The sequence below is a fragment of the Oncorhynchus clarkii genome, chromosome 17 (genome assembly GCF_045791955.1).
Source record: "Oncorhynchus clarkii lewisi isolate Uvic-CL-2024 chromosome 17, UVic_Ocla_1.0, whole genome shotgun sequence".
Lineage (NCBI taxonomy): Eukaryota > Metazoa > Chordata > Actinopteri > Salmoniformes > Salmonidae > Oncorhynchus > Oncorhynchus clarkii.
Window position 1 is genome coordinate 41,396,060 of NC_092163.1, and position 27,450 is coordinate 41,423,509.

General features: G+C 41.4%; 1 protein-coding gene across 1 annotated transcript; it reads right to left on the reverse strand.

Moving 5' to 3' along the window:
- Positions 1-1,781: 1,781 nt before the first annotated feature.
- On the reverse strand, positions 1,782-27,450 carry LOC139369745 (opticin). Its single transcript, XM_071109006.1, has 7 exons — positions 27,258-27,450; positions 25,794-26,006; positions 25,385-25,556; positions 24,695-24,853; positions 6,216-6,418; positions 5,862-5,957; positions 1,782-2,517 (listed from the first exon to the last, which is right to left on the reverse strand). The coding sequence occupies exons 2-7, from the start codon at positions 25,989-25,991 to the stop codon at positions 2,350-2,352; spliced, it is 996 nt and encodes a 331-aa protein (XP_070965107.1). The 5' UTR covers positions 25,992-26,006; positions 27,258-27,450; the 3' UTR covers positions 1,782-2,349.

Below are 27,450 nucleotides of genomic sequence, written 5' to 3' on the forward strand. Positions count from 1 at the left end.
CTCACCATCACAATTTAAATTATATCGCTGCCAAAGTTTTAACTTGGTGGCGCAATAAATGATCTCCATTGATCAACATGTCAAGAGTAATTTAAGAAGCCACTTCAGTCACACTGTACACTAGATGCATGCATTTTGAGCGAAGCTCCAAATGTACAGTGCATTCAGAAAGTATTCACACCCCTTTGTTTTTTCCACATTTTGTTGTGCTACAGATTGAATATAAAATAAATTGAGATTTTGCGTCAATAGCCTACACAATACCCCATAATGTCAAAGTGGAATGATATTTTTAGATATGTTTACAGGCGTCCTTCCTAACTCAGTTGCTGGAGAGGATGGAAACTGCTCAGGGATTTCACCATGACGCCAATGGTGACTTTAAAACAGTTACAAAGTTGAATGGCTGTGATAGGAGAAAACTGAGGATGGATCAACAACATTGTAGTTGCTCCACAATACTAACCTAAATGACAGAGTGAAAAGAAGGAAGTCTGTACAGAATAAAAATATTCCAAAACTTGTGTTCTGTTTGCAATAAGGCACTAAAGTAATAATACAAAACATGTGGCAAAGAAATTAACTTTATAGCCTGAATGCAAAGCATTATGTTTGGGGCAAATCCAACACAACACGTCACTGAGTACTACTCTTCATATTTTCAAGCATGGTGCTATGGCTTCATCATGTTATGGGTATGCTTGTCATTGGCAAGGGCTAGGGAGGCTTTTAGGATACAAATAAATGGAATAGAGCTAAGCACAGGCAAAATCCTAGAGGAAGACCTAGTACAGTCTGCTTTCCAACAGACACATTCACCTTTCAGCAGGAAAAAAACCTACAACACAAGGCCAAATATACACTGGAGTTGCTTACCAAGACAACATTGAATGTTCCTCAGTGGCCTATTAACAATTGTGACTTAAATTGGCTTGACAATTTTTGGCAGACTTGAAAATGGCTTTCCAGGATTGATCAACAACCAACTTGACAATACTTGAAGAGTTTTAAAAATAGACTTTCCCAAATAAGACTTGCCATTGTAATCGCTGCCAAAGGTGATTGTAACATGTATTGTCCAAGGGGTGTGCAAATACTTATATTTATGTATTTAATTTTCAATACATTTGACAACATTTCATAAAACATGTTTTCACTTTGTCATTATGGCGTATTGTGTGTAGATGGGTGAGAAAACATATATTTAATCCATTTTGAATTGAGGCTGTAACACAACAAAACGTGAAATAAGTCAAGGGGTATGAATACTTTCTGAAGGCACTGTATTGAAAGACTGTGAGGAAAAGAAAATGGAAGTGTGTAATCTGACTTAGAATTATTATTTTGTTGACTACGTGGAAAAAATGAGTAGGTGACTGTGAAGGCCTTTGTGGACATAATGTACCTTAAACAAGGCTTGGCACCGCATTATCAAATGTTAATCGAGGCCTTTTCACCACAGATGTTTCACTCACTTGTGGAGATCTGATAATATTGGGGAGGTAAAAGCACTTTGGCGGAAATTACACCTAGCCAATCAGTAGGGAAAGTGGACCAACACTAAATTGTAATCGCTCCCCACAGATCTACACAAATGCATAAGGGACAGGGGCTATAGGGTTCAATTTGCGATTGGTAGATGTTTCTCTCTGACTTCACTGCTGTTTTACTGAACACAACCCAGTGATGAGATAATAAATGGAATTGAAAATAAACAAAATATCATGTTGATCTGGCTACTCTACCTTTAAATTATATTAATACACAGGAAGTGACAATAATGGAGCAGTGTTTATACTTTAATTGATGAATTTACATTGTCGATTAACAACCAAACTAAGTGAATCACAGTTGTTTTTATTATGGTCAACCTATAATAAAGAATGACGATCTCATTGTGAGGCGACACACATGTTTCAGTTGGTCAAAAGTAGCAGTCAGACAGGCAGACATACAGACAGTCGATGCAGTGGCAGCTGTTTTCCTCTGCCCAGGTTGGATTTCAGCGTGATTGATATCTGTCAGGTGCAAGCAAACGGCCCCTCATTTATCTGGCCATCTGCCAATCAATCATTCAGTCAGGACAGCCTCTTACTGGCGTGACATCACAGGTGTCTCAGGCTTGAGTTAGCAGCTAATATTAATAGCGAACCAGAATAGAATTAACAACTCCCCCTTTCCATCCTTCCTTTCCCCACCCCTCACGCTCATCTCTGTCTTTGATTAGCTTTTTTAAAATGAACATTTTCTCTTTCCTTTTCCTCCCTCACCCTCCCTACCACCGCCTTTGTAGACCCATCCCTGCCTCCCTCTCTGCAGAGCCCCTCCCTGGCCCCCTCAATGCTCCCCTCAGTGACTCCCGATAGGCAGGCGAGGCAGGCAGATGTAGGACGAGGCAAACAGGTTGATGTTGACAGGGTTTCCATCCAGCCTGATGTCCTCCAGGGAGCGACGTATGTAGTTACGGTCGTGGCTGTTACAGAATGTGTCCACATGAAGATTCTGGATGTTGTTGTTCTGGTGGGGAGAGGAGAGGAGGAGAGAGTGAGACAGAGAGAGACAGACAGACGGACAAACAGAGAGACGGGGGTGTGGGGGGGGGGGGGGGTTTATGTGTTACTTTGAGGAGGAAATTAAACTGGATGAAGCAGAGACATGATGGCAGACGTCATTAGAGTAATTCATTTAATCTGGAGAGCTGCTCCAATTTGACTCTGTGTCCGTTGTGAATCCATGACTACAGAGGAGAGGAGAGAGAAGCCAGGTCGTCACTATCTGACCAAGTTGCAATGTCGGAAGCTCCTCCTTGTTCTACAATTTCTCTTTTTAAATTATGATTTTAAACCTAACTCTAACCCAAATCTTAACCACACTGTTAACCTTATGCCTTCCTAAATTAAGACCAAAAAGCAATTTTTTGTTTTCAGAAGTCATTACGACTTTGCAGCTTGGCCACTTAGTGGGAATCGAAAAGCCAGGTTATACTGGATCTGAAACAGTATGGGGGACAGCCTGAGGATTGCTGTAGAGATGTGTGGGGTGAAAAGTTAGTCTCCTCTATTTTCAGCCCTCAGAGAATACTAGGTTTGAGACAGAGTCTGCAGAAATGTGTACGCTAGTCTGGTTGTGCTGGGTGTGGGGAGTACCACAGGAAAAAAAATTGAAGTATACAGTACTGGAATTACTATATTTATATATTATACTATTCACTCTAGTGTTTTTGCGCAGTGTTTTTGTACAAAAACACTAAAGTGAATACTGTAGTATTTAATTTAGTGTTTTTACAGATATGACTAGTATATTGTAGTGTTTACTGTGTTTTTTTTGAAGACATTGCTGTAGTATTTACAGTAGTATTTTTGCAGACATTATTGCAGAATACTGTAGGACAGTACTATTTTTTTTGCTATCTTTTGGGGGATTTGTCCTTGAGTGAAACCTACTGAACAAATACAAAAATAGAAAATTGTCCATAACCTGTAAGGAGTTAGAATTGGGAACTGAACGGCTGCTCCTTTCAGTAATCTGTAGGTAGGTAGGACTAGAGCCTGATTGGATAGTTCAAAGCTTCTGCTCTTTTCTATCCATTTCATCTCATGGGATGAGAGGAGGAGGCAAGGCAGGCAGGGGCAAAGAGGGCGTGGTTGACTCAAGGCTTGGTATTAAGTGTGCATTGAGGTGCGGGGGTCGCTGGAGTTTGCAGATATTTTTTTTAACAGTACGGCCTTTTCTTAGTAATTCTCTATGGGTTGACCCTGTGACCTCAGTGTCGGGATTGTGTTGTCCTTTGTATTTCCATTAAGACTCTTTATTGTCTGCCAGAGATGCATGGGTTGGAGTCTTTGCCAAACTGTTTCTAGAATGAGGTCCAGCTATTCTGGTTCTGCAGGGTAAACAGGGTAAATTGTTATTTGATATGTTTCTGAAGCTGGTTTATTTATGATTTGGTGTGGGGGGGAATCTGGTCTTGATGTATTTTCTCCTTAATTATATTTGGACAAGGTAAGGTGGGATTTGTTGTTTTGGTAGCCTGATGGTAGTTAGAGAGATGGTATCCTCCCATACCTGGATAAGGACATTCCCCAGACTCTCCACCAGCTGATACAGCAAAAATTGGGATATGGGCAGGGGAATGGGCAGGGTATATGCTAATGAAATATTAGCATATCTGTAGCCATGAAGTGCTTTGAACGGCTGGTCATGGCTCACATCAACACTATTATCACAGAAACCCTAGACCCACAAAAATGTGCATACCGCCCCAACATATCCACAGATGATGGAATCTAATTTGCACTCAACACAGGGGCCCCTCAGGGGTGCGTGTTCAGTCAGGGGTGCAGTCAGTGGTGCGTGTTCAGTCCCCTCCTTTACTTCCTGTTTACTCATGACTGCACGGCCAGGCACGACTCCAACACCATCATTACATTTGCCGATGACTCAACAGTGGTAGACCTGATCACGACAACGACGAGACAGCCTATAGTGAGGAGGTCAGAGACCTGGCCACGTGGTGTCAGCACAACAACCTCTCCCTTAACATGATCAAGACAAAGGAGATGATTGTGGACTAGAGGAAAAAGAGGACCAAGCACGCCCCCATTCTCATCGACGGGGATGTAGTGGAGCAGGTTGAGAGCTTCAAGTTCCTTGGTGGCTACGTCACCAACAAAGTAACATGGTCCAAATACACCAAGACAGTCGTGAAGAGGGCACAACAAAGCCTATTCCCCCCCAGGAAACTGAGAAGATTTGGCATGGGTCCTCAGATCCTCAAAAGGTTCTACAGCTGCACCATTGAGAGCATCCTGACAGGTTGCATCACTGCCTGGAATGGGAACTGCTCGGCTTCCGACCGCAAGGCACTACAGAGGGGAGTGTGAACGGCCCAGTACATCACTTGGGCAAAGCTTCCTGCCATCTATGACCTCTATATCAGGCGGTGTCAAAGGGAGGCCCTATAAAAATTGTCAAAGACTCCAGCCCTAGTCATAGACTATTCTCTCTGCTACCGCACAGCAAGAGGTACCGGAGCGCCAAGTCTAGGTCCAAGAGGCTTCTAAACAGTTTCTACCCCCAAGCCATAAGACTCCTGAACATCTAATCAAATGGTTACCCAGATTATTTGCATTGCTCCCCCCACCCCGCTTTATACCGCTGTCATCTATGCATAGTCACTTCAATAACTCTATCTACATGTACATACAACCTCAACTAACCGGTGCCGCCATACATTGACTCTGTACCGGTACCCCCCTGTATATAGTCTCGCTATTGTTGTTTTACTGCTGCTCTTTAATTACTTGTTACTTTTATCTCTTGTTCTTGTCCATGTTGTTTGGAAACTGCATTGCTGGTTGGGGGCTCGCAAGCAATTATTTCACTGTAAGGTCTAAACCTGTTGTATTTGGCACATGTGACAAATACAATTTGATTTGTAGTATATTATTCTACAATATATTACAACTTTTATATAGTAAGTACTACACAATTGAGGGATACTACAGTATACTACAGTGTGGAGTATTCTACAGTATTCTTCAAAATGCTACAGCAAGTACTACATGTGATCGAGGGGTCCTTTTTTGTTGTTGAGGATTTTAAAGTATACTAGAGTTTACTACAAAATGCAATAGAATGATAGAGTAAGTACAATAATATTATATAGTAACCTGTAGTATTTTCTATGTGGGGCGTGTGAGGTGTATGGGCGGTGTGTGTGGGATGCATGAGGAATGTATGAGAGGTGTGTGCGGTGTGTGTGAGCTGTGTGAGGGGTGTGAGTGAGGTATATGAGGAGTATGAGCGGTGTGTGAGGTATGTGAGGTGTATCAGGGGTGTGTGTACATGCATGTTGATACCTGCAGGTGTAGTACTCGGAGGCTCTCAGGTAGTGGGACAGGGATGTAGTCCAGCTTGTTATCAGACAGATACAGGAACTCGAGCAGGCTCATCTCCTGTTTAGGCCAGATGGAGTAAAACAACAATGTAAAACATCAATAAAAGCCACCAGAGGGAGCTCCATCTCTATTCAGTCAAGAGGAACTGTATCCTACAATACTGCTTCAGCTACTTTGGTATTTACTGTTCGATGATGTTGTCAAAAGGAATTCCTTCTGGCATTTACATCAAAGAATTAATCAAAATTATAGCTAGAGTGTGTGTGCGCATGTGAATGTATTTATGTGTGTGTGTGCAAATGTGTGTGTGTGCACCTTAAACCCATCTGTATGTAGTCCATTGCTGATCAGTCTGTTGTTGCGCACATCAATGTATCTGAGGGTGGGTGGGAGTTCTGGCAACGCCTGCAGGTTGTTATCAGCCAATAGGATGTCCTGGAGCTGTGATAGGGGGCGGAACGCATCTTCATCCACACCAGAGATCTGGTTCCCTGTTAAGTCGATGCTCTTCAGCTTGTCTGGAACGCACAGACCAGGGGGTTGAGGTGAACATATACTGTATCACACACAGTGTTGGGTAGGTTACGTTCTGAATGTAATCCGATACAGTTACTAGTATACAGTTACTGTTCAAAATTGTAATCAGTAATGTCATTTTTGGATTACCCATACTCGGTAACATAATCGGATTACTTTCAGTCACTTTTGGATTACTTGCATTATGCCCCCCACACACATGCTCACCTCCTTCTTTGACTTTTCCTAAGTCTGTTTAACAAATGTATGTTAGAATTTCGACATCACAAACAGAATCTGTGGAATAAGCAGTCTTAAGAGGACATTATTTTCCCTTAGTGCCAAAAAATTACTTTTTCAAATCTTTCTACAGAGTCATATGCAGGTAAGAAGTTTTGATTTCTGTATATTTGATTTGTACATATAGTATCCGAAAGATCAGAGGATAAGGTTTCCAAAATACTTGCCATTGTCAAATAACTCTCAAAAGTGAAGAGATTAGCTCTATTTCACTGTTTCCAAGAATAACTACTGTTCCCACTCCACACATATCAAAAGACAGGCTACAGCAGGGGTACTCAGCTCTTACCCTACGAGGTCCGGAGCCTAATTAGCATAATACAAAAGTCTCCATAAGAATCTGTCAAATTGACCTTTTCACGTGTGAGTTCCAAATATCTCTAACGGTCGCCCCAGCTTGAGTTGTTTTATTCACATGTCAGAATGCACTCACCGTTCCAAAATATGATTATTTCGCAACAGGACAGTTAACATGCGCTGCCTGCTAATTATATATAGGCTATGTTTCAACTTGTCAATTTCAAATTATTTTCTAACAAGTTGTATTTTCGAACAACAGTTTGAAATGAGGTGTGTTCCGCCGTCTCATTAATTCACATAGAAGTAGCCCATTTCAGCGTCGCGGATAATTTATGTTTGAGGCTTTACTGAGCCAGATAAAATTCTCTCTTCTAGGAGAACACACCAAACTTCACACGTTTGCACAGATCAAGTATGCAAATAATTGCGCAGTTTTGCAAGAATTTGAAAATGTTCCTGCTGGTGATCGCTTTCCCTTCCTTGTTGTTTTCCTTATTTTCTGTATATCTTGTTCTCGTTTCTACTGTAAGCGCATACAGTATGTATGTACAGTTGAAGTCAGAAGTTTAAATCCACTTTTGTTGGAGCATTAATACTCGTTTTTCAACCACTCCACAAACAAACTATAGTTTTGGCAAGTCGATTAGGACATCTACTTTGTGCATGACACAAGTCATTTTTCCAACAATTGTTTACAGACAGATTATTTCACTTATAATTCACTATATCACAATTCCAGTGGGTCAGAAGTTTACATACACTAAGTTGACTGTGCCTTTAAACAGCTTGGAAAATTCCAGAAAATTATGTCATGGCTTTAGAAGCTTCTGATAGGCAAATTTACATCATTTGAGTCAATCGGAGGTGTACCTGTGGATGTATTTCAAGGCCTACCTTCAAACTCAGTGCCTCTTTGCTTGACATAATTGGAAAATCAAAAGAAATCAGCCAAGACCTCAGAAAACAAATTGTAGACCTCCACAAGTCTGGTTCATCCTTGGGTGCAATTTCCAAATGCCTGAAGGTACCACGTTCATCTGTACAATCAAGAGTACGCAAGTATAAACACCATGAGACCACGCAGCCGTCATACCGCTCACGAAGGAGACGCGTTCTGTCTCCTAGAGATGAATGTACTTTGGTGCGAAAAGTGCAAATCAATCCCAGAACAACAGCAAAGGACATTGTGAAGATGCTGGAGGAAGTACAAAAGTATCTATATCCACAGTAAAACGAGTCCTATATCGACATATCCTGAAAGGCCGCTCAGCAAAGAAGAAGCCACTGCTCCAAAACTGCCATAAAAAAAAGCCTTTTTTGCAACTGCACATGGGAATATGTGTATCGTTCATATCTGCTGGATATATACGACACAATGCCCCTCCAAAACGACACATATTTGGTCAGTAGAGACCCTACTGAGTATTTTCCACCCCACTTTAGCTAAGACAGGTAGAATAGTTTGCACTCTACTGTTTGGAATTGAAAACCTGGTCTAGGTGTGGAGAAATGCTAGATGCGAAATATAAGGCAAACAACTTCTATATTTAAATGTTTAATAGACAAATACAGACAGAGACAGACAAATACAGACAGACATAGACAGTATAGTATCCCGGGAAGTCTACCCTAGGGGTTGGTGATAGAGGGAAGGTACATGCCGCGACGTTGGCTCCTTCTGCTGGGAGTACACGGGCTGGGCACCCCAACGCGGATGGCTCCATGTAGAGGTAATTAGGGGAGAGTGCCAACCAGCCGTGCAGGCCACATAAAGGGAGCACCGTGGCACACCGTGAGGAGGGACAGAGAGACAGACAGAGCAGAACCTGAGAAGAAGGACCTTGCCTTGTAAAGTCGTGTTTTCTGACTAGAACCTCCCTTTCTCTGTGTTGATCTCTGCAGGCACAACCCAAACCCCCACGGTTTACCACAACAATTTGGACAGACGTAGAAAGACAAATACAGACATGGACAGACGTAGACAGATGTATTGGAAGACAGACACATTCCTCTAAGAGATTTGTTCACAGCAAATCTCTCCCCCTCCAGCTTGCAGGGCTGACCTAAATACTCTTGCCTTCGCTGTTTGCTGTTTCACCCTTTTGTGCCTGGTGCCAAAGCATTAAATCAAGGCTGAGATCTTGGGGTTGAATAGACTATACATTTGAAACATAATTGCTTAAGGACACCTATGGCTGATTTTATGGCTCAGGGGCCCACATACCAGTTCCTGAGGCCTGCTTTACGGTGACCTCTGGCCTGAGAGAGGGTACCTAGAGGCCAAAATCCAATAGGGAATAAATATTGGAAAATAAAATTATTAACACTACAAGCCAATTTGTATCCCATGTACAGTCCATTGGTGGCTATGGAGAGGGTGGATAATTAAGTGCTACTGGATATATACGACACAGTCCCTCTCCAAAACAACACATATTTGGTCAGTAGAGACCCTACTGAGTATTTTCCACCACACTTTAGCTGAGACAGGCAGAACATTTCTCTCTCTACAGCCCAAAATTCTCAACATAAGTGTGAACCTACACTGATTGTACAAAACAGTAAGAAAACCTGCTTTCGATGACACAGACTGACTAGGGGATTGCAGGTGAAGGCTATGATCCCATATTGATGTCACTTGTTAAATCCACTTAGATCAGTATATATGAAGTAGAGGAGACAGGTTAAAGAAATAGTTTTAAGCCTTGAGACATGGGTTGTGTATGTGTGCTATTGGAGGGTGAATGGGCAAGATAAAATATTTAAGTGCCTTTGAACGGGGTATGGTAGTAGGTGCCAGGCGCACCGGTTTGTGTCAAGAATTTAAACGCTGCTGTTTTTTTTACACTCCACTGTTTCCCGTGTGTATCAAGTAATTGTCTTGAAAATAAAAGAGAGCCGCACACTCTAGGAGCTCAGATGCAAAAATGTAATACCAACGTTTTGACAGCCAAGCTGTCTTCATTAGGGTATAAAATCAAATCAAATCAAATCAAATTTTATTTGTCACATACACATGGTTAGCAGATGTTAATGCGAGTGTAGCGAAATGCTTGTGCTTCTAGTTCCGACAATGCAGTAATAACCAACAAGTAATCTAGCTAACAATTCCAAAACTACTACCTTATAGACACAAGTGTAAGGGGATAAAGAATATGTACATACAGATATATGAATGAGTGATGGTACAGAGCGGCATAGGCAAGATACAGTAGATGGTATTGAGTGCAGTATATACATATGAGATGAGTATGTAAACAAAGTGGCATAGTTAAAGTGGCTAGTGATACATGTATTACATAAGGATGCAGTAGATGATATAGAGTACAGTATATACATATACATATGAGATGAATAATGTAGGGTATGTAAACATTATATTAGGTAGTATTGTTTAAAGTGGCTAGTGATATATTTTACATCATTTCCCATCAATTCCCATTATTAAAGTGGCTGGAGTTGAGTCAGTGTGTTGGCAGCAGCCACTCAATGTTAGTGGTGGCTGTTTAACAGTCTGATGGCCTTGAGATAGAAGCTGTTTTTCAGTCTCTCGGTCCCAGCTTTGATGCACCTGTACTGGCCTCGCCTTCTGGATGATAGCGGGGTGAACAGGCAGTGGCTCGGGTGGTTGTTGTCCTTGATGATCTTTATGGCCTTCCTGTGACATTGGGTGGTGTAGGTGTCCTGGAGGGCAGGTAGTTTGCCCCCGGTGATGCGTTGTGCAGACCTCACTACCCTTTGGAGAGCCTTACGGTTGTGGGCGGAGCAGTTGCCGTACCAGGCGGTGATACAGCCCGACAGGATGCTCTCGATTGTGCATCTGTAGAAGTTTGTGAGTGCTTTTGGTGACAAGCCGAATTTCTTCAGCCTCCTAAGGTTGAAGAGGCGCTGCTGCGCCTTCTTCACGATGCTGTCTGTGTGGGTGGACCAATTCAGTTTGTCTGTGATGTGTACGCCGAGGAACTTAAAACTTACTACCCTCTCCACTACTGTTCCATCGATGTGGATAGGGGGGTGTTCTGCGGGATGACTTGTTTATATAGTGTCAAAAGACACAGGTGTCTGTAATCATGGCCAAGAGTGGCCTAATATCATTGGTTAATAATAAAATATTAAAATGTCATACAAAGAACAGCATACAAACAACAAATGGATAGCATACGATCATAGATTAATTTGACTACACAAGTTTACAAACAATTACAATGGCAAAGTCACAATAATCACAAGAATGGCTTCAGATCAAAGTCTACGTTGAGACCGAAGGGCGCAAGGGTCTTTAAATGAAAGATCCAGGCAGCCTCTCGTTTTAACAATAAATGATCAAGGTCACCCCCTCTCCTAGGGAGGGTGACATGTTCGATGCCAATATAACGCAGAGATGAAATCGAGTGGCCTGCCTCCAAGAAGTGGGCCGCAACTGGATAAGTAAAGTTTTTACACCTAATGGTGCTACGATCCTCTGAGATACGTACTTTTAATTCGCGCTTTGTTTTACCTACATCATTTTTACCACAAGGACAAGTAATAAGATGAATAACTGCCTTAGTGGAGCATGTAATAACACCTTTTATTGGGATCGATTTCCCTGTTTGTGGGTGTTTGAAGGATCTACATTTATAAGTGCCATTGCATTGAGCACAGCCATTACATTTGTAATTTCCATGCAATGGCACTTATAAATGTAGATCCACAAACAGGGAAATCGATTAAGGTTATGGTTAAGATTTGGGTCAGGAGTTAGGTTAAATGGTTAAGGTTTGGGGAAGGGTTAGCTAACATGCTAAGTTGTTGAAAAGTAGCTAAAAAGTAGTAAATCGTTGCAAGTTGTTAATTTTCTAAAATGGTCCATGATGAGATTCAAACAGGCAACCTTTGAGTTGCTAGACGTTTGCGTTATACAGTCGTGGCCAAAGGTTCAGTCCTGTGTCATGCCAACAGTAAAGCATCCTGAGGCCATTCATGTGTGGGGTTGCGTCTCAGCCAAGGGAGTGGGCTCACTCACAATTTTGCCTAAGAACACAGCCATGAATAAAGAATGGTACCAACACATCTTCTGAGAGCAACTTCTCCCAACCATCCAGTAACAGTTTGGTGACGAACAATGCCTTTTCTAGCATGATGGAGCACCTTGCCATAAGGAAAAAGTGATAACTAAGTGGCTCGGGGAACAAAACATTGATATTTTGGGTCCATGGCCAGGAAACTCCCCAGATCTTAATCCCATTGAGAACTTGTGGTCAATCCTCAAGAGGCGGCTGGACAAACAAAACCCCACAAATTCTGACAAACTCCAAGCATTGATTATGGAAGAATGGGCTGCCATCAGTCAGGATGTGGCCCAGAAGTTAATTGACAGCATGCCAGGGCGGATTGCAGATGTCTTAAAAAAGAAGGGTCAACACTGCAAATATTGACTCTCTGCATCAACTTCATGTAATTGTCAATAAAAGACTTTGAAACTTATGAAATGCTGGTAATTATACTTCAGTATTCCATAGTAACATCTGACAAAAATATCTAAAGACACAGGCAGCAAACTTTGTGGAAATTAATATTTGTGTCATTCTCAAAACTTTTGACCACAACTGTACACCTAACCATCCACCCTGACTAACCACCCTACTTTAGTTTGCGCTTTAAGTAACCTTCTGTCTTATGTAACTAAACCAAAGGTAACATCATACTAACTTGAGTGTCATAAATTTACATTTACTATGTCATGTCTAGTCTATGAGACCAGGCTGATTGATGGCCTGGTCTCTCTATTAGACCAGGCTGATTGATGGCCAGGAAACCTCTCTTCACTTCAACCTGTTTTGCGATAGTCTATGGAAATTGTATGTAACTGTTCATTTTTCTGATGATTGCATCCAAAACATTGGCTCATCGAGGGCTGTGAAATACCCATCGTCAAGTTCCAGCTGAAAAGTGCCTGTTGACAAAAACCTGAGGGTGGATATAGCACTTGGATGTGCACCGGAATGGCATGCATGTTTGTCTTTCTAAAGTAGGTTTTAAATCCTCGCAAAAATATTGGTTTTGGGAAACGATATCTGATGAGCCAATCCCACCTTTCTCTAAAAATGGGCTCTCTGCAAAATACAATATGTGCAAAATGTTCCAACAGAGAAAGATCAGCCATCTCTCATTCAATGCCCCATTATCTCAGTCTTTTATAATATTTCAACAATAAATTAACTTTCACACGTGCCTCTAATTTAAGAAGTTGCTGTACTTTACATGGATTATTATTTAAAAATGTAAAATGATTTACTCTCACAATTTCACACATGTTCAACATACAGTGCCTTGCGAAAGTATTCGGCCCCCTTGAACTTTGCGACCTTTTGCCACATTTCAGGCTTCAAACATAAAGATATAAACTGTATTTTTTTGTGAAGAATCAACAACAAGTGGGACACAATCATGAAGTGGAACGACATTTATTGGATATTTCAAACTTTTTTAACCAATCAAAAACTGAAAAATTGGGCGTGCAAAATTATTCAGCCCCTTTACTTTCAGTGCAGCAAACTCTCTCCAGAAGTTCAGTGAGGATCTCTGAATGATCCAATGTTGACCTAAATGACTAATGATGATAAATACAATCCACCTGTGTGTAATCAAGTCTCCGTATAAATGCACCTGCACTGTGATAGTCTCAGAGGTCCGTTAAAAGCGCAGAGAGCATCATGAAGAACAAGGAACACACCAGGCAGGTCCGAGATACTGTTGTGAAGAAGTTTAAAGCCGGATTTGGATACAAAAATATTTCCCAAGCTTTAAACATCCCAAGGAGCACTGTGCAAGCGATAATATTGAAATGGAAGGAGTATCAGACCACTGCAAATCTACCAAGACCTGGCCGTCCCTCTAAACTTTCAGCTCATACAAGGAGAAGACTGATCAGAGATGCAGCCAAGAGGCCCATGATCACTCTGGATGAACTGCAGAGATCTACAGCTGAGGTGGGAGACTCTGTCCATAGGACAACAATCAGTCAGTCGTATATTGCACAAATCTGGCCTTTATGGAAGAGTGGCAAGAAGAAAGCCATTTCTTAAAGATATCCATAAAAAGTGTTGTTTAAAGTTTGCTACAAGCCACCTGGGAGAAACACCAAACATGTGGAAGAAGGTGCTCTGGTCAGATGAAACCAAAATTGAACTTTTTGGCAACAATGCAAAACGTTATGTTTGGCGTAAAAGCAACACAGCTGAACACACCATCCCCACTGTCAAACATGGTGGTGGCAGCATCATTGTTTGGGCCTGCTTTTCTTCAGCAGGGACAGGGAAGATGGTTAAAATTGATGGGAAGATGGATGGAGCCAAATACAGGACCCTTCTGGAAGAAAACCTGATGGAGTCTGCAAAAGACCTGAGACTGGGACGAAGATTTGTCTTCCAACAAGACAATGATCCAAAACATAAAGCAAAATCTACAATGGAATGGTTCAAAAATAAACATATCCAGGTGTTAGAATGGCCAAGTCAAAGTCCAGACCTGAATCCAATCGAGAATCTGTGGAAAGAACTGAAAACTGCTGTTCACAAATGCTCTCCATCCAACCTCACTGAGCTCGAGCTGTTTAGCAAGGAGGAATGGGAAAAAAATTCAGTCTCTCGATGTGCAAAACTAATAGAGACATACCCCAAGCGACTTACAGCTGTAATCGCAGCAAAAGGTGGCGCTACAAAGTATTAACTTTAGGGGGCTGAATCATTTTGCACGCCAAATTTTTCAGTTTTTGATTTGTTAAAAAAGTTTGAAATATCCAATAAATGTCGTTCCACTTCATGATTGTGTCCCACTTGTTGTTGATTCTTCACAAAAAAATACAGTTTTATATCTTTTTTTGAAGCCTGAAATGTGGCAAAAGGTCGCAAAGTTCAAGGGGGCCGAATACTTTCGCAAGGCACTGTACATTTTCCCCATTCACTAGGCTATGCTTGACAAGCAGTCCCCCTATTCCACCACTTGGCACTGTGCGTCATGATCATGGCTGTGAGTAATTTATGCACACGCTCAAGCAAACGTTCATAGTGATAGATCTCACACTTTGTAAATGATCCCATTCATGGTATCACTCAGATATAGGACAGACACTTCAGGGCAAACTTCCTTTTGATTTTCTTTGGGACTATCTGTTGTGCTATGTTTGTAAGGACTAATAGCAGTAAGGCCAATAAAAATGTTCATCAAATATTTTTTATACAGTGCATTTGGAAAGTATTCAGATCCCTTGACTTTTTCCACATTTTGTTACGTCACTGCCTTATTTTAAAATATATTCAATTGTTTTTTCCCGTAATCAATCTACACACAACACCCCATAATGAGAAAGAAAAAAACAGGTATTTTATGTTATTAATGTTAGCAAATGTATAACAAACCCCCCCCGAAAAAAATCACATTTACATAAGTATTAAGACCATTTACTCAGTACTTTTCGGAAGCACCTTTGGTAGCGATTACAGCCAGTCTTCTTGGGTATGACACTACAAGCTTGGCACACCTGTATTTGGGGAGTTTCTCCCATTCTTCTCTGCAGATCCCCTCAAGCTCTGTCAGGTTGGATGGGGAGTTTCGCTGCACAGCTATTTTCAGGTACCTCCAGAGCTGTTCGATCGGGTTCAAGTCCGGGCTCTGGTTGGGCCACTCAAGGACATTCAGACACTTGTCCCAATACCACTCTTGTGTTGTCTTGGCTGTGTGCTTAGGGCTGTTATCCTGTTGGAAGGTGAACCTTCGTCCCAGTCTGAGGTCCTGAGCACTCTGGAGAAGGTTTTCATCAAGGATCTCTCTGTACTTTCTGATCTGTTCTGTTAATCTTTCCCTCGATCCTGACTAGTCTCCCAGACCCTGCCATTGAAAAACATCCCCACAGCACGATGCTTCTACCACCATGCTTCTCCGTAGGGATGGTGCCAGTTTTCCTCTACACGTGATGCTTGGCATACAGGCCAAGGAGTTCAATCTTGGTTTCATCAGACCAGAGAATCTTGTTTCTCATCGTCCTAGAGTCCTTAAGATTCCCTTTGGCAAACTCCAAGGGGGCTGTCATGTACCTTTTACTGAGGAGTGGCTTCCATCTGGCTACTACCATAAAGGTCTGATTGGTGGTGTGCTGCAGAGGAGGTTGTCCTTCTGGAAGGTTCACCCATCTCCACAGAGGGACTCTGAAGCTCTGCCAGAGTGACCATCGGGTTCTTGGTCACCTCTCTGACCAAGGCCCTTCTAAGGCCCTTCTCCCCGATTTCTCAGTTTGGCCTAGTGGGTAGCTCTGGGTAGAGTCTTGGTGGTTCCAAACCTCTTCCATTTAAGAATGATGGATGCCACTGTGTTCTTGGGGACCTTCAATGCTGAAGAAATTTTGTTGTACCCTTCCCCAGATTTGTGCCTCTACAGAATCCTGTCTTGGATCTCTAATAACATTTCCTTCCACCTCATGGCTTGGTTTTTGCTCTGACATGCACTGTCAACTGTGGGATTTTATATAGACAGCTGTGTGCCTTTCCAAATCATGTCAAATTAATTAAATTTACCAGAAGTTGTAGAAACATTTCATGGATGATCAATGGAAACAGGATGCACGTGAGCTCAATTTATTTTGTGTCTCATGTCAAGGGGTCTGAATACTAATATAGATAAATTATTTCTGATTTTATTTGTAATACATCTGTTTGCTCTTTGTAATTAAGGGGTATTGTGTGTAGATTAATGAGATAAACAATTGATTTAATTTGTTTTGGTACTAGGCTGTAATGTAACACAATTTGTAAAAAGGGAAGAGGTCCGAATACTTTCAGAATGCAATGTATATAAAAGCAAAGATCTAAATTCAGTAGCAAAATTATCCTTGCTATGACCTACCTAAAACAATACCATATAGCTTAGTAGAACCCCCCCCCCCTAGACTGTAATGGATTAGTCATACAAAGAGCATCAATGTCTCCACCACCACTACTGACCCCATCGTAAACCTTAGCACGCACTGTGTCAAAGGTGCACTTGGTAGAGACGGATTCCTGCTCTTTCAAATCTAAATCAAACTTGGTGCCATCCTTTAGAAGTATGCCTGCAGTGCCATACTTGTGTCCAAACTTACTAGTAGCATCAGTGCAAAGGGTGAGCTTATTCAAAGCATCCTCCAGATGTCACATTGAAACCTGTCGTGCCTCCAAAACCATGTACATGCAGAATATTGGACCTGGTCACCTGTCAACCTGTGACCCACCAAGTTTTTCCAAAACAACCTTGACAACCAGTGCTGCTTTTACTGAAACAACACACATGGTAGTGATAAAATCCATACAAACCTCTCTAACAGCATCTGTGTAACAGCTTCAGTCTCATCTATCCTTACCTTGTTCCTCTCCTCCCTGAGACGCTCACACTCCTTTTCCAGGCTCCTCCTACCACCAAGTTCCCTATCTAACTCCTCTACAACAGAGTCTGTCTCCCGAGCACATTCCAACACAGCGACACTGTCATCTTCATCACAATCTCCTACAAAAAAAGTATATCCTGACTCTAGCATCTTTTAGGAAGATGAAACACTCTCTTATCAAAACCCCCCTGTTTCAGTCCAGCTAAACATTTCCTGTTTGCTTTCATTCAATGTAGACATCAATCCACTGATAGATTGCGGAGAGTTACTGTCATCAGCAATGTAAGCCCCAAGATCAAAGTTTTGCTGCAGCACATCTAAAATCAAGTTATTGCATGACTCTGATGGTGGGACAGTCACCTGAGCCCGGTTGCTTATCTCCAGCATAATGCCATTAGTCAACTGGTCAGCACCAAACTTACATGGCCCTTATATAGACAAATAAAACTAAATTGCAAAATCCTGACTTCCCCTACCGTCCATACTACAACTGCTGCTGTGTCTCCACCTCCCCACAGGCCGAAGTAACAATTATGGTGCATTTGTTTAGCTGGACACATTGTGCCTCATTGGCTAAAATACAGACAATCAGATCATAAAAGCCAGTGGTATAGACATGTAAACACAGACAACCCACTACTCTCTTCAAACACACACCTGGCAGTTATTTTTGGGGAAAAAGTTCAACAAAATATAGCTATGAGCAGTAGGACCTGGGGTTCACAGGATGACAGAAAGGACACAGGAAGTGTAGGATAACAAAACGAGCACTCTATCATGTATGAACTATCTTCAAATATGTACAATCAGTGAAAGCATTACTATGTGTACTTGTCTATACCACAAGGATGACGCAAGTTTAGTCTAGTGCTTTAGGTTGGTTATCTTTGAATGCAGCAGGTAATCATTCTTAAAGTCAATACTTAATGTATTGAGTTTATATTCCAATTCTGGGGTCAATTTGACTAATGGTTTCTGTTAATATTTGTGTAATATGTTCAGCATTACTTTGAATTCAGCAGCGAATCATTCTCAAATTCATTAGAAGCTAATTCGTTGAGTTCAAATACCACATGGAGTCAATTTCAAATCAAATCAAAATGTATTTGTCACATGAGCTGAATACAACAGGTATTACCGAACAGTGAAATACTTACTTACAAGCCCTTAACCAACAATGCAGTTTTAAGACAAATACGTGTTAAGTAAAAAATAGACAAGTATAAGAGTAAAATAGATAAGTATAAAATAAGAAAGAAAAGTAACCGCTTTACATTGCAGTAGCAGAGAGAACAGTCTATGACTAGGGTGGAAGGAGTCTTTGACAATTTTTAGGACCTTCCTCTGAAGCCGCCTGGTATCGAGGTCCTGGATGGCAGGAAGCTTGGCACCAGTGATGTACTGGGCCGTAAGCACTACCATCTGTAGTGTCTTGTGGTCAGAGGCCGAGCAGTTGCCATACTACGATGGTGCAGCTGTAGAACTTTTTGAGGATCTGAGGACCCATGCCAAATATTTTCAGTCTCCTGAGGGGGAATAGGTTTTGTTGGGCCCTCTTCACAACTGTCTTAGTGTGTTTGGCCTATGTTAGTTTGGTGTTGATGTGGACACCAAAGGACTTGAAGCTCTCAACCTGCTCCCCTGCAGCCCCGTCGATGAGAATGGGGGCGTGCTCGGTCCTCCTTTTCCTGTAGTCCACAATCATCTCTTTTGTCTTGATCATGTTGAGGGAGAAGTTGTTGTCCTGGCACCACACAACCAGGTCTCTGATCTCCTCCCTATAGGCCCGTCAGGAAGTCCAAGATCCAGTTGCAGAGGGAGATGTTTTGTCCCAGGGTCCATAGCTTAGTGATGAGCTACAAGGGCATTATGGTGCTGAACACTGAGCTGTAGTCAATGAATATAATTCTCACATAGGTGTTCCTTTTGTCCATTTACGAGGTCAGTGTGGAGTGCAATAGAGATTGCATCATATGTGGATCTGATGGGGTAGAATGCAAATTGGAGTGGGTCTAGGGTTTCTGGGATAATGGTGTTGATTTGGGCCATAACCAGCCTTTCAAAGTACTTCATGGCTACAGATGTGAGTGCTACGGGTCGGTAGACTTTTAGGCAGGTTACCTTAGTGTTCTTAGGTACAGGGACAATGGTGGTTTGCTTGAAACATGTTGGAATTACAGACAGACAAGGTGATGTCACTTGCCACTTAAAGTCTGTGCTAGCAAGGTGATGTCACTTGTCACTTCAAGTCTGTGCTAGCAAAATAGTCCTGTTGTCACGACTTCCGCCGAAGTTGGCCCCTCTCCTTGTTCGGGCGGCGATCGGCGGTCGACGTCACCGGTTTTCTAGCCGCCACCGCCACTTTTCATTTTCCATTTGTTTTGTCGTCATTGTACACACTTGGTTTCCATTCCCATAATTATATGTTCCTTATTTAACCCTCTTGTTCCCCCATGGTTTTGTGCATGTTTGTTCGTTGTAAATTGGTCTGTATTTCTGACCTTGATGATTTTCCTTCTTGGAATATTTGATGTTTTGAGTAAAGTTACGTGAATTACTCATCTCTGTGTCCTGCGCCTGACTCCGCCTTACCTGCTACACCTATACGCCTTACAGAAACACGCACCTTAAAATGGAGTCAGCAGGTGCACAAAGCCCTAATTTGTTAGTAGAGGAGCGTGTCCAGCAGCACTCGACCATGTTGCATAGTCTCGGCACAGCCATGGATAGTGTTGGACTACTATGAGGATTTCACCCGCCGCTTCGGGGCGGTTTTCGACCATCCGCCTGAGGGTAGAGCGGCAGGGGAACGCTTGTTTCACCTAAGGCATAGGTGATATTTGTTGTTGTTTTGAGTAAAGTTACGTGAATTACTCATCCTGCCTCTGACTCCGCCTTACATGCTACACCCAGATACCTTACACTTGTAGCTTAGAATCTGCTTCATCTGACCACTTTTTTATTGACTGAGTTACTGGTGCTTCCTGCTTTAGTTTTAGCTTGTAAGCAGGAATCAGGAGGATAGAATTATGGTCAGATTTGCCAAATGGAGGGTGAAGGAGAGCTTTGTATGCGTCTCTGTGTGTGGAGTGAAGGTGGTCTAGAGTTTTTTTCCCTCTGGTTGCACATTTAACATGCTCGTTGCTTCGAGGTGAGAAAACCTCGAGACTTCCTTAGATGTCGTGCACCAGCAGTTGTTTACAAATATACATAGACCTCCACCCCTTGTCTTTACCAGAGGCTACTATTCTGTCCTGCTTATATAGTGTATAACCCACCAGCTATATGTTATTAATGTCGTTCAGCAACGACTCAGTGAAACATAAGATATTACAGTTTTTAATGTCCCGTTGGTAGTATATATGTGCTTGTAGTTTGTCTATTTTATTATCCAATTATTGTACGTTGGCTAATAGGACCGATCGTAAAGGCAAAATACCCACTCGCCGCTTGATCCTCACAAGGCACCCCAACCTTTGTCCTCGATATCTCTGTCTCTTTCTTCTGCGAATGACGGGGATGAGGGCCTTATCGGGTGTCTGGAGTAAATCTCCCTCCTTCGACTCGTTAAAGAAAATAATTGTCTTTCAATACGAGGTGAGTAATCTCTGTCCTGATTTCTAGAAGCACTTTTCGGTCATAAGAGATGGTGGCAGAAACATTATATCCAAAATAAGTTACAAATAACGTGAAAAAACACACACAATAGCACAATTGGTTAGGAGACTGTAAAACGTCAGCCATTCTCTCCGGTGTCATTCTGACTAAGACAATTGGACTTACGGTTCATGAGAAGATTTTTAAAGTATTTTTAGAATTAGAATATGTGCATCTATAGGTACAGTGTGACCATATTTGAATGCAGGAATTTTTCAAATCAAAACCATAAATACCTAGTAATTTGCACAACTGCATCCAGCCAAAATGAAAAGCACTGGAACAAGAGGTAACTCTGTCGGGAATGCACGTCATGAGATCAAGGCACTCTGCCAGACCACTGACTCAAAGGTCTCATGAGCCCCTCCTTTATAGTAGAATCCTCATTCAAGTTTCTAAAGATGGTTGACATCTAGTGGAAGCCGTGGAAGCCGTAGGAAGCCGTAGGAAGTGCAACTTGACTCCATAGACACCATAGACACCAAGCTTTGAAAAACTACAAACCTCAGATGTTCCACTTCCTAGTTGGATTTTTCTCAGGTTTTCGCCTGCCATACGAGTTCTGTTATACACATTCAAACAGTTTTAGAAACTTCAGAGTGTTTTCTATCCAATACTAATAATAATATGCATATATTAGCATCTGGGACAGAGTAGGAGGCAGTTCACACTGGGCACGCTATTCATCCAAAAATGAATAGAAAAAATGCTGCCCCCTATCCCAAAAAGGTTAACTGCTAAGCTACCTGTCGCCTTGTCTAGAATGATGCAATGAGTTTAAAGACAACATCTGGAATGAATCTGACTTATGGTTCCTTGGTGTTGGAAAACATACCCAATTGTCATACTTAAGTAAAAGTAAAGATACCTTAATAGAAAAGTACTCAAGTAAAAGTGAAAGTCATCCAGTAAAATACTATTTGAGTAAAAGTCTAAAGGTTTTTGGTTTTAAATATACTTAAGGTTCAAAATTAAATGCAATTGCTAAAATACACTTAAGTATCAAAAGTAAAAGTATAAATCATTTCAAATTCCATATATTAAGCAAACCAGACAACAACAAAAAATTACATTTATTTACGGATACCCATGGGCACACTCCAGCCCTTAGACATTAATTGAAAAATGATGCATTTGTGTTTAGTAGTACACCGGATCAGAGGCAATAGGGATGACCAGCGTTGTTATCTTGATTAGTGTGTGAATTTGACCATTTTCCCTGTCCAGCCAAGTGTTCAAAGTGTAATGAGTACATTTAATTGCATATGGTTTTGAGCGTTAGCGTTACACATGCTAAGAATGAGTTGTTAATAGTTTCCTTGTATTTTTTTTAGGTATCAATACCAAATTCAGTGTGATCCATCTTTTACATGGACAAAATATTTTAGATAATATACGACAATTACTTGAAATAATTAAATATTATGAAACATCAAAGATACCAGGCCTGGTTTTCAGAGCAAATTTTGAAAAGACATTTGATAAAGTATGACTGTAATTGATATATAAATGCCTGGGTACTTTAATTTTGGTGAATCTCTTCTGCAATGGGTTAAAGTTATGTACAGCAACCCCATATGTAAAATAGTCAATAATAGTTACTTCTCAAAGTATTGAGCTTTTAAGAGGAGTAAAACAGGGCTGTCCATTGTCTCCATATCTATTTATAATGGTCATTGAAATGCTAGCTATTAAAATTAGGTCCAGCAACAACAAAGGGTGAGAAATCCAGAGATAAAACAAAAGTGTCAGTGTATGCCGATGACTCAAGTTTTTTTTAAGTCCACAATCTGGATCCCTGCACAGTCTCATTGAAGATTTTGATCACTTATCTAGCCTCTCTAGAATAAAACCTAATTATACTGTATTAAGTTTTGGATTGCTGAAAGACAGTGTTTACACTACCTTGTGGTTTACCAATAAAATGGGCAGATGGTGTAGTAGACATACTTGGTATTCACATCTCAAAAAATATAAATTAATTCATCACAATCAATTTCAATAGGTTTGCAAAAATGTATACGATTCTGCTACCATGCAGAGGTAATTACTTGTCTGTTTGTTGAAAAATCTCATTGATGAACTATTTGGTCCTATCACAGTTTACTTACTTACTAACGGCGCTGCCTACTCCAGACGACTCGTTTTTTAAATCATATGAACAAAATATATTTCACTTTATTTGGAATCCTAAGGCAGACAAAATTAGACGTGCCTAATTATATAATGAATATTAGTTTGGGAGACAAAAATGATTAAATATTAAAGCTTTAAACCTGTCACTAAAAGCTTCATTTATAACCCAAAATGGTTGTCTAGTAGATTAATTTCAATACATTTCTAAAAACATATTTTCACTTTGCCATTATGGGATATTGTTTGTAGATGGGCATTTATTTAATTCATTTTGAATTTAGGCTGTAACACAACAAATATGGAATAAGTAAAGGGGTATGACTACTTTCTGAAGTTACTGGAGATTTAGGCCATACACTATATCTCCTAGATATAGGCCATACACTTCAAATCCTTATTCCTTAAGATGTATTTTTAGACTGTCTAAAAATGTATGCATTTGTATGGGCTATAGTAGTAAATTATTATTTTTATCAAGTCATTGGATACCGAAGAAAAAGTGCAGAGAAGCAAAAGATTGAACTTTCCCCCTTTAGTTAACACTATCAACGTTTCGCTCTACTGTGGGAAATGTGCTCAAATCAACACAATATTATCCACTTTCAATGTAACAAACTGAAACAAAACAAACTATGCAAGACTTATTTTGCAAAACAAACTGTGCAAGAGATTCTATTGCATTGACATGCAGGACTCATGGACCGACTCTACACAGACCGGTGTACCATAACCAATCAGAGCTGCAGTAGGACTATATGCAAATAACTATTGCCAAATCTGGATCTGTGCCATTCATTTTGACCTGGACTGTGTTAACTTCTTATGGCTGCAGGGGCAGTATTGAGTAGCTTGGATGAAAAGGTGCCCATTGTAAACGGCCAGCTCCTCAGTCTCGTCAAGGGGCAGTGTTGTATTTTTAGACTGTCTTTAATAAGCTAAGCAGCCAATAGGCAGAGGGTAGCATAATTTGTCTTATTCTCTGTAATAATGGTATGGGAATAATAATGAGTTTTACTTTGTAAAGTGGTTTCTTGCATCAAACAACACAACATTTTCAGCCACATCCTTGTCTGAAGGACAAGTGGATAAACAGGTTAATGTCAAGCCGTGTACGTTTTTTTTCCAAAAGTATCATGGATTGTAGGCCTACATTGAACACCAAACCTTTTCTGCTGCTGTAGGCCGAATGATAGAACAGCTATTTCTATGTTCAAAATTTATGAGATGCATTTTTATCCATTGTTTTCCACTTGTATCCATTGTAGGCCACTCTGGTAGGTCTACATTATGATCAAATAGCCGCAGCAGCCTGTGTAATCACCCTCACTACTTGCAGGGTGATTTGTGTGTGTGTGTGTGTGTGTGTGTGTGTGTGTGTGTGTGTGTGTGTGTGTGTGTGTGTGTGTGTGTGTGTGTGTGAGAGTGTGTGTGTGTGTGTGTGTGCATGCCTCCGTGCCTGTGAGTGTGCACGTGCCTGCATATAGCTTACTGAGGTTGATGAAGTCAGTGTTCTTGACGTGTCTGATACTGTTGAAGCGTCCGTAGAAGTGTGTGGTATCTTTAGGCAGTGGAGGAATCTGCTCCAGGTTAGCATCATCACAATATACACTTCCACTGATGCACACACACAGCAAACATGTAGGCATACCTGCACAGAGACAGAGAGAACATTACACACACACTCCTACTGGTATGCATGCATGACTGTAAGTCACTTTGGATAAATATTATTTATAAATATTATTAATACTATTATTACACATATAATTACCCTCTTGCTCTTTTGCACCCCAGTATCTCTACATGCACATAATAATCTGCACATCTTTCACTCCGGTATTAATGCTAAATTTAAATGATGTTCACCTCTAGGGCCTATTTATTGCCTACCTCCCTACTCTTCTACATTTGCACACACTGTAAATATATTTTTCTATTTTTCTTTCCTTTTGTACATTTGTTTATGTGTAACTCTGTGTTGTTGTTTTTGTCGAACTGCTCTGCTTTATCTTGGCCAGGTCACAGATGTAACTGAGAACTTGACACACACACACACACACACACACACACACACACACACACATACACACACACACACACACACACACACACACACACACACACACACACACACACACACACACACACACACACTCACACACACACACAAATGGCTCACCCAGGCCAGTGTCGGGTCCAAACAGGCCTGGTCCTTTGAAGTCCAGAGTTACTGGAGCCAGGGGAGGGGTCGGCCTGGGGGACAGGGTCATCTCCTCCTCATACTCAGGAGGGGGCATGTTGGCTGGGGGAGGGGTCTCAGGAGCAGGGGGGGCCACCGTCCCCACCTCGATCTGCTCTCACAGAGAAGAGTACATTAGTAGATTGACCAATTCACCTCTCTCAACCACTCTCTCTAGTTTCCCTTCTTTCACTCCCATCATTACTCCCTTCCCTCTCACACCTATCCCTATGTCACACCTATCCCTATATTACTTTTCTTCTCTCTTTATCTTGCCTCTCCTCTCTTGTTCCTTCCTCTTCTTTCTCACCCTCTGCTAGTCTCTCGTCTCTCCTCCTCTCCTTCTCACCTCTTGGTCTAGGTCTTCATAGTCATAGTTTTCTCCATTGAGGTCCAAGTTTTCCCAGTCTGTCTCTCCATTCATATCAAAGTCATCCAGGTCATAGGGCTGTTCGTCTGGCTCTGCCCCCCCCTGAGGGGCACACACACTGGGGCAGGGGCCTAGCAGAGTCAGGGCAAAAGCCACAACCACACACAGCAGGGCCATTCTCAGGCTACACACCTGTGATAAGAGATTGTCAGTCAAAGCGTTAAATTCAGTAGGCTTTGGTTAGTGCTAATGCTAGCATCTAAAAATGTACCAAATCATCTTAAAAATACAGCACTTTCAATTCATATCACAACCATATCACCCCTTAGGATAAACAGTTGTGATAAAGCGAATGTTGTAAATTAATTCTGTATGATCGCAATCAGCGATAGTAACCTGGTAGATTTTTTGGTTAGTAAACCCCATCTGCATGGTAATTGATCTATATTTTACAGGCTCTTCTATTTTGTTTTTAACAAGGGCATTAGTCCAATGTTTGCATGACCTCTAGGGTCCACCTCTCCCTACTGCCTCCGGCCTGTCTAGCCTAAGCATAGCTGGAGATGTATTGGTTCACACACACGTACACACAGACACAGATACACACACACACAACTCCAGATGTCCACTGTCTCAGACACAACCACCTCCAAGGGCAAATCAAATGCAACTGGATATTTCAAACGATGTACAGTCTTTTTAGGTTAGATCTCCACATTTCCCTGTTCTCCGAATGTGACCCTGTATGTTTTGGTGTTTGTTTCTGCACCTCAGATCTGACCTCAGATCAGACCTAAGGTTGCCAAGAGGTCACATCTAGGATCCCTGTTGCTTTGGAACCAAGGGAGTATTGTTGAGTTGTTGGTAAGAATGCAGATGGAATGTTTGCTCTGAAAGCAGACATGAGTGTGTGAGTCTGGCCTTGGGTTTGTCTGGTGCCAACAGAACTTAACACAAGTTATACACAAAATAGGATTATGCACCAGAAGTTACATTATTTGATGACCAATAAGGTCTATTGAATGGAATATTGAGATGACTGATATTATCAACAAACTGAGTGCTGATATTGTACTACTCAAGCTACAGCTACAGAAACAGCAGGGATGAGTTTCAAGGGATGTCAATTGAATGACTTAAACATGTGCATAAATAGAAATTATATTGTACTTAATGAGTCAGCAAAATCACAGTAATGTTGTTGCCAATCAGACAAATATCCAAATCACACTCTTGGACATGACACTAACAAAAGTGGAATTACACCACTTTATGATGATGTGTACCGATTGACATGACCAGTTTATTGTATTAGTCCCTTAATAAAACCAAACCCCATTGGCCCTTGAGTCATTCTCTAGTGACAGTGGGGTTTAGCAGCACAAGAGTATGCTTAGAGAGAAACCCAAAAACACTGTGTAGTAGTCATGAAATAGAACTTACCAGTGTCAGGAGTTAACTAATCCCCTTTTTATCCTCTCTCTTCTCCTGTTTTCTCCTTTAGTGCTGGTCCAGCAGTGTTAAATAATACCCTCTCCTCGTCTCTCCTATATTGTCTTCTCCTTTAGAGTGCTGGTCTAGCAGGGTTAGCCAGTGGAGGAATGGACCCTTGTTGTTCAGTTGGCTGGTGAGGGAC

What these genes read in the sequence shown, in the direction of transcription:
- LOC139369745 (XM_071109006.1), bottom strand. Translation starts at nt 25,991, where the DNA reads ATGGCCCTGCTGTGTGTGGTTGTGGCTTTTGCCCTGACTCTGCTAGGC. An exon ending in ATGAAGACCTAGACCAAGAG is followed by an intron (nt 25,557 to 25,793) that starts GTGAGAAGGAGA and finishes CTGTGAGAGCAG; the next exon opens with ATCGAGGTGGGGACGGTGGC. An exon ending in TACATACAGATGGGTTTAAG is followed by an intron (nt 5,958 to 6,215) that starts GTGCACACACAC and finishes TGGCCTAAACAG; the next exon opens with GAGATGAGCCTGCTCGAGTT.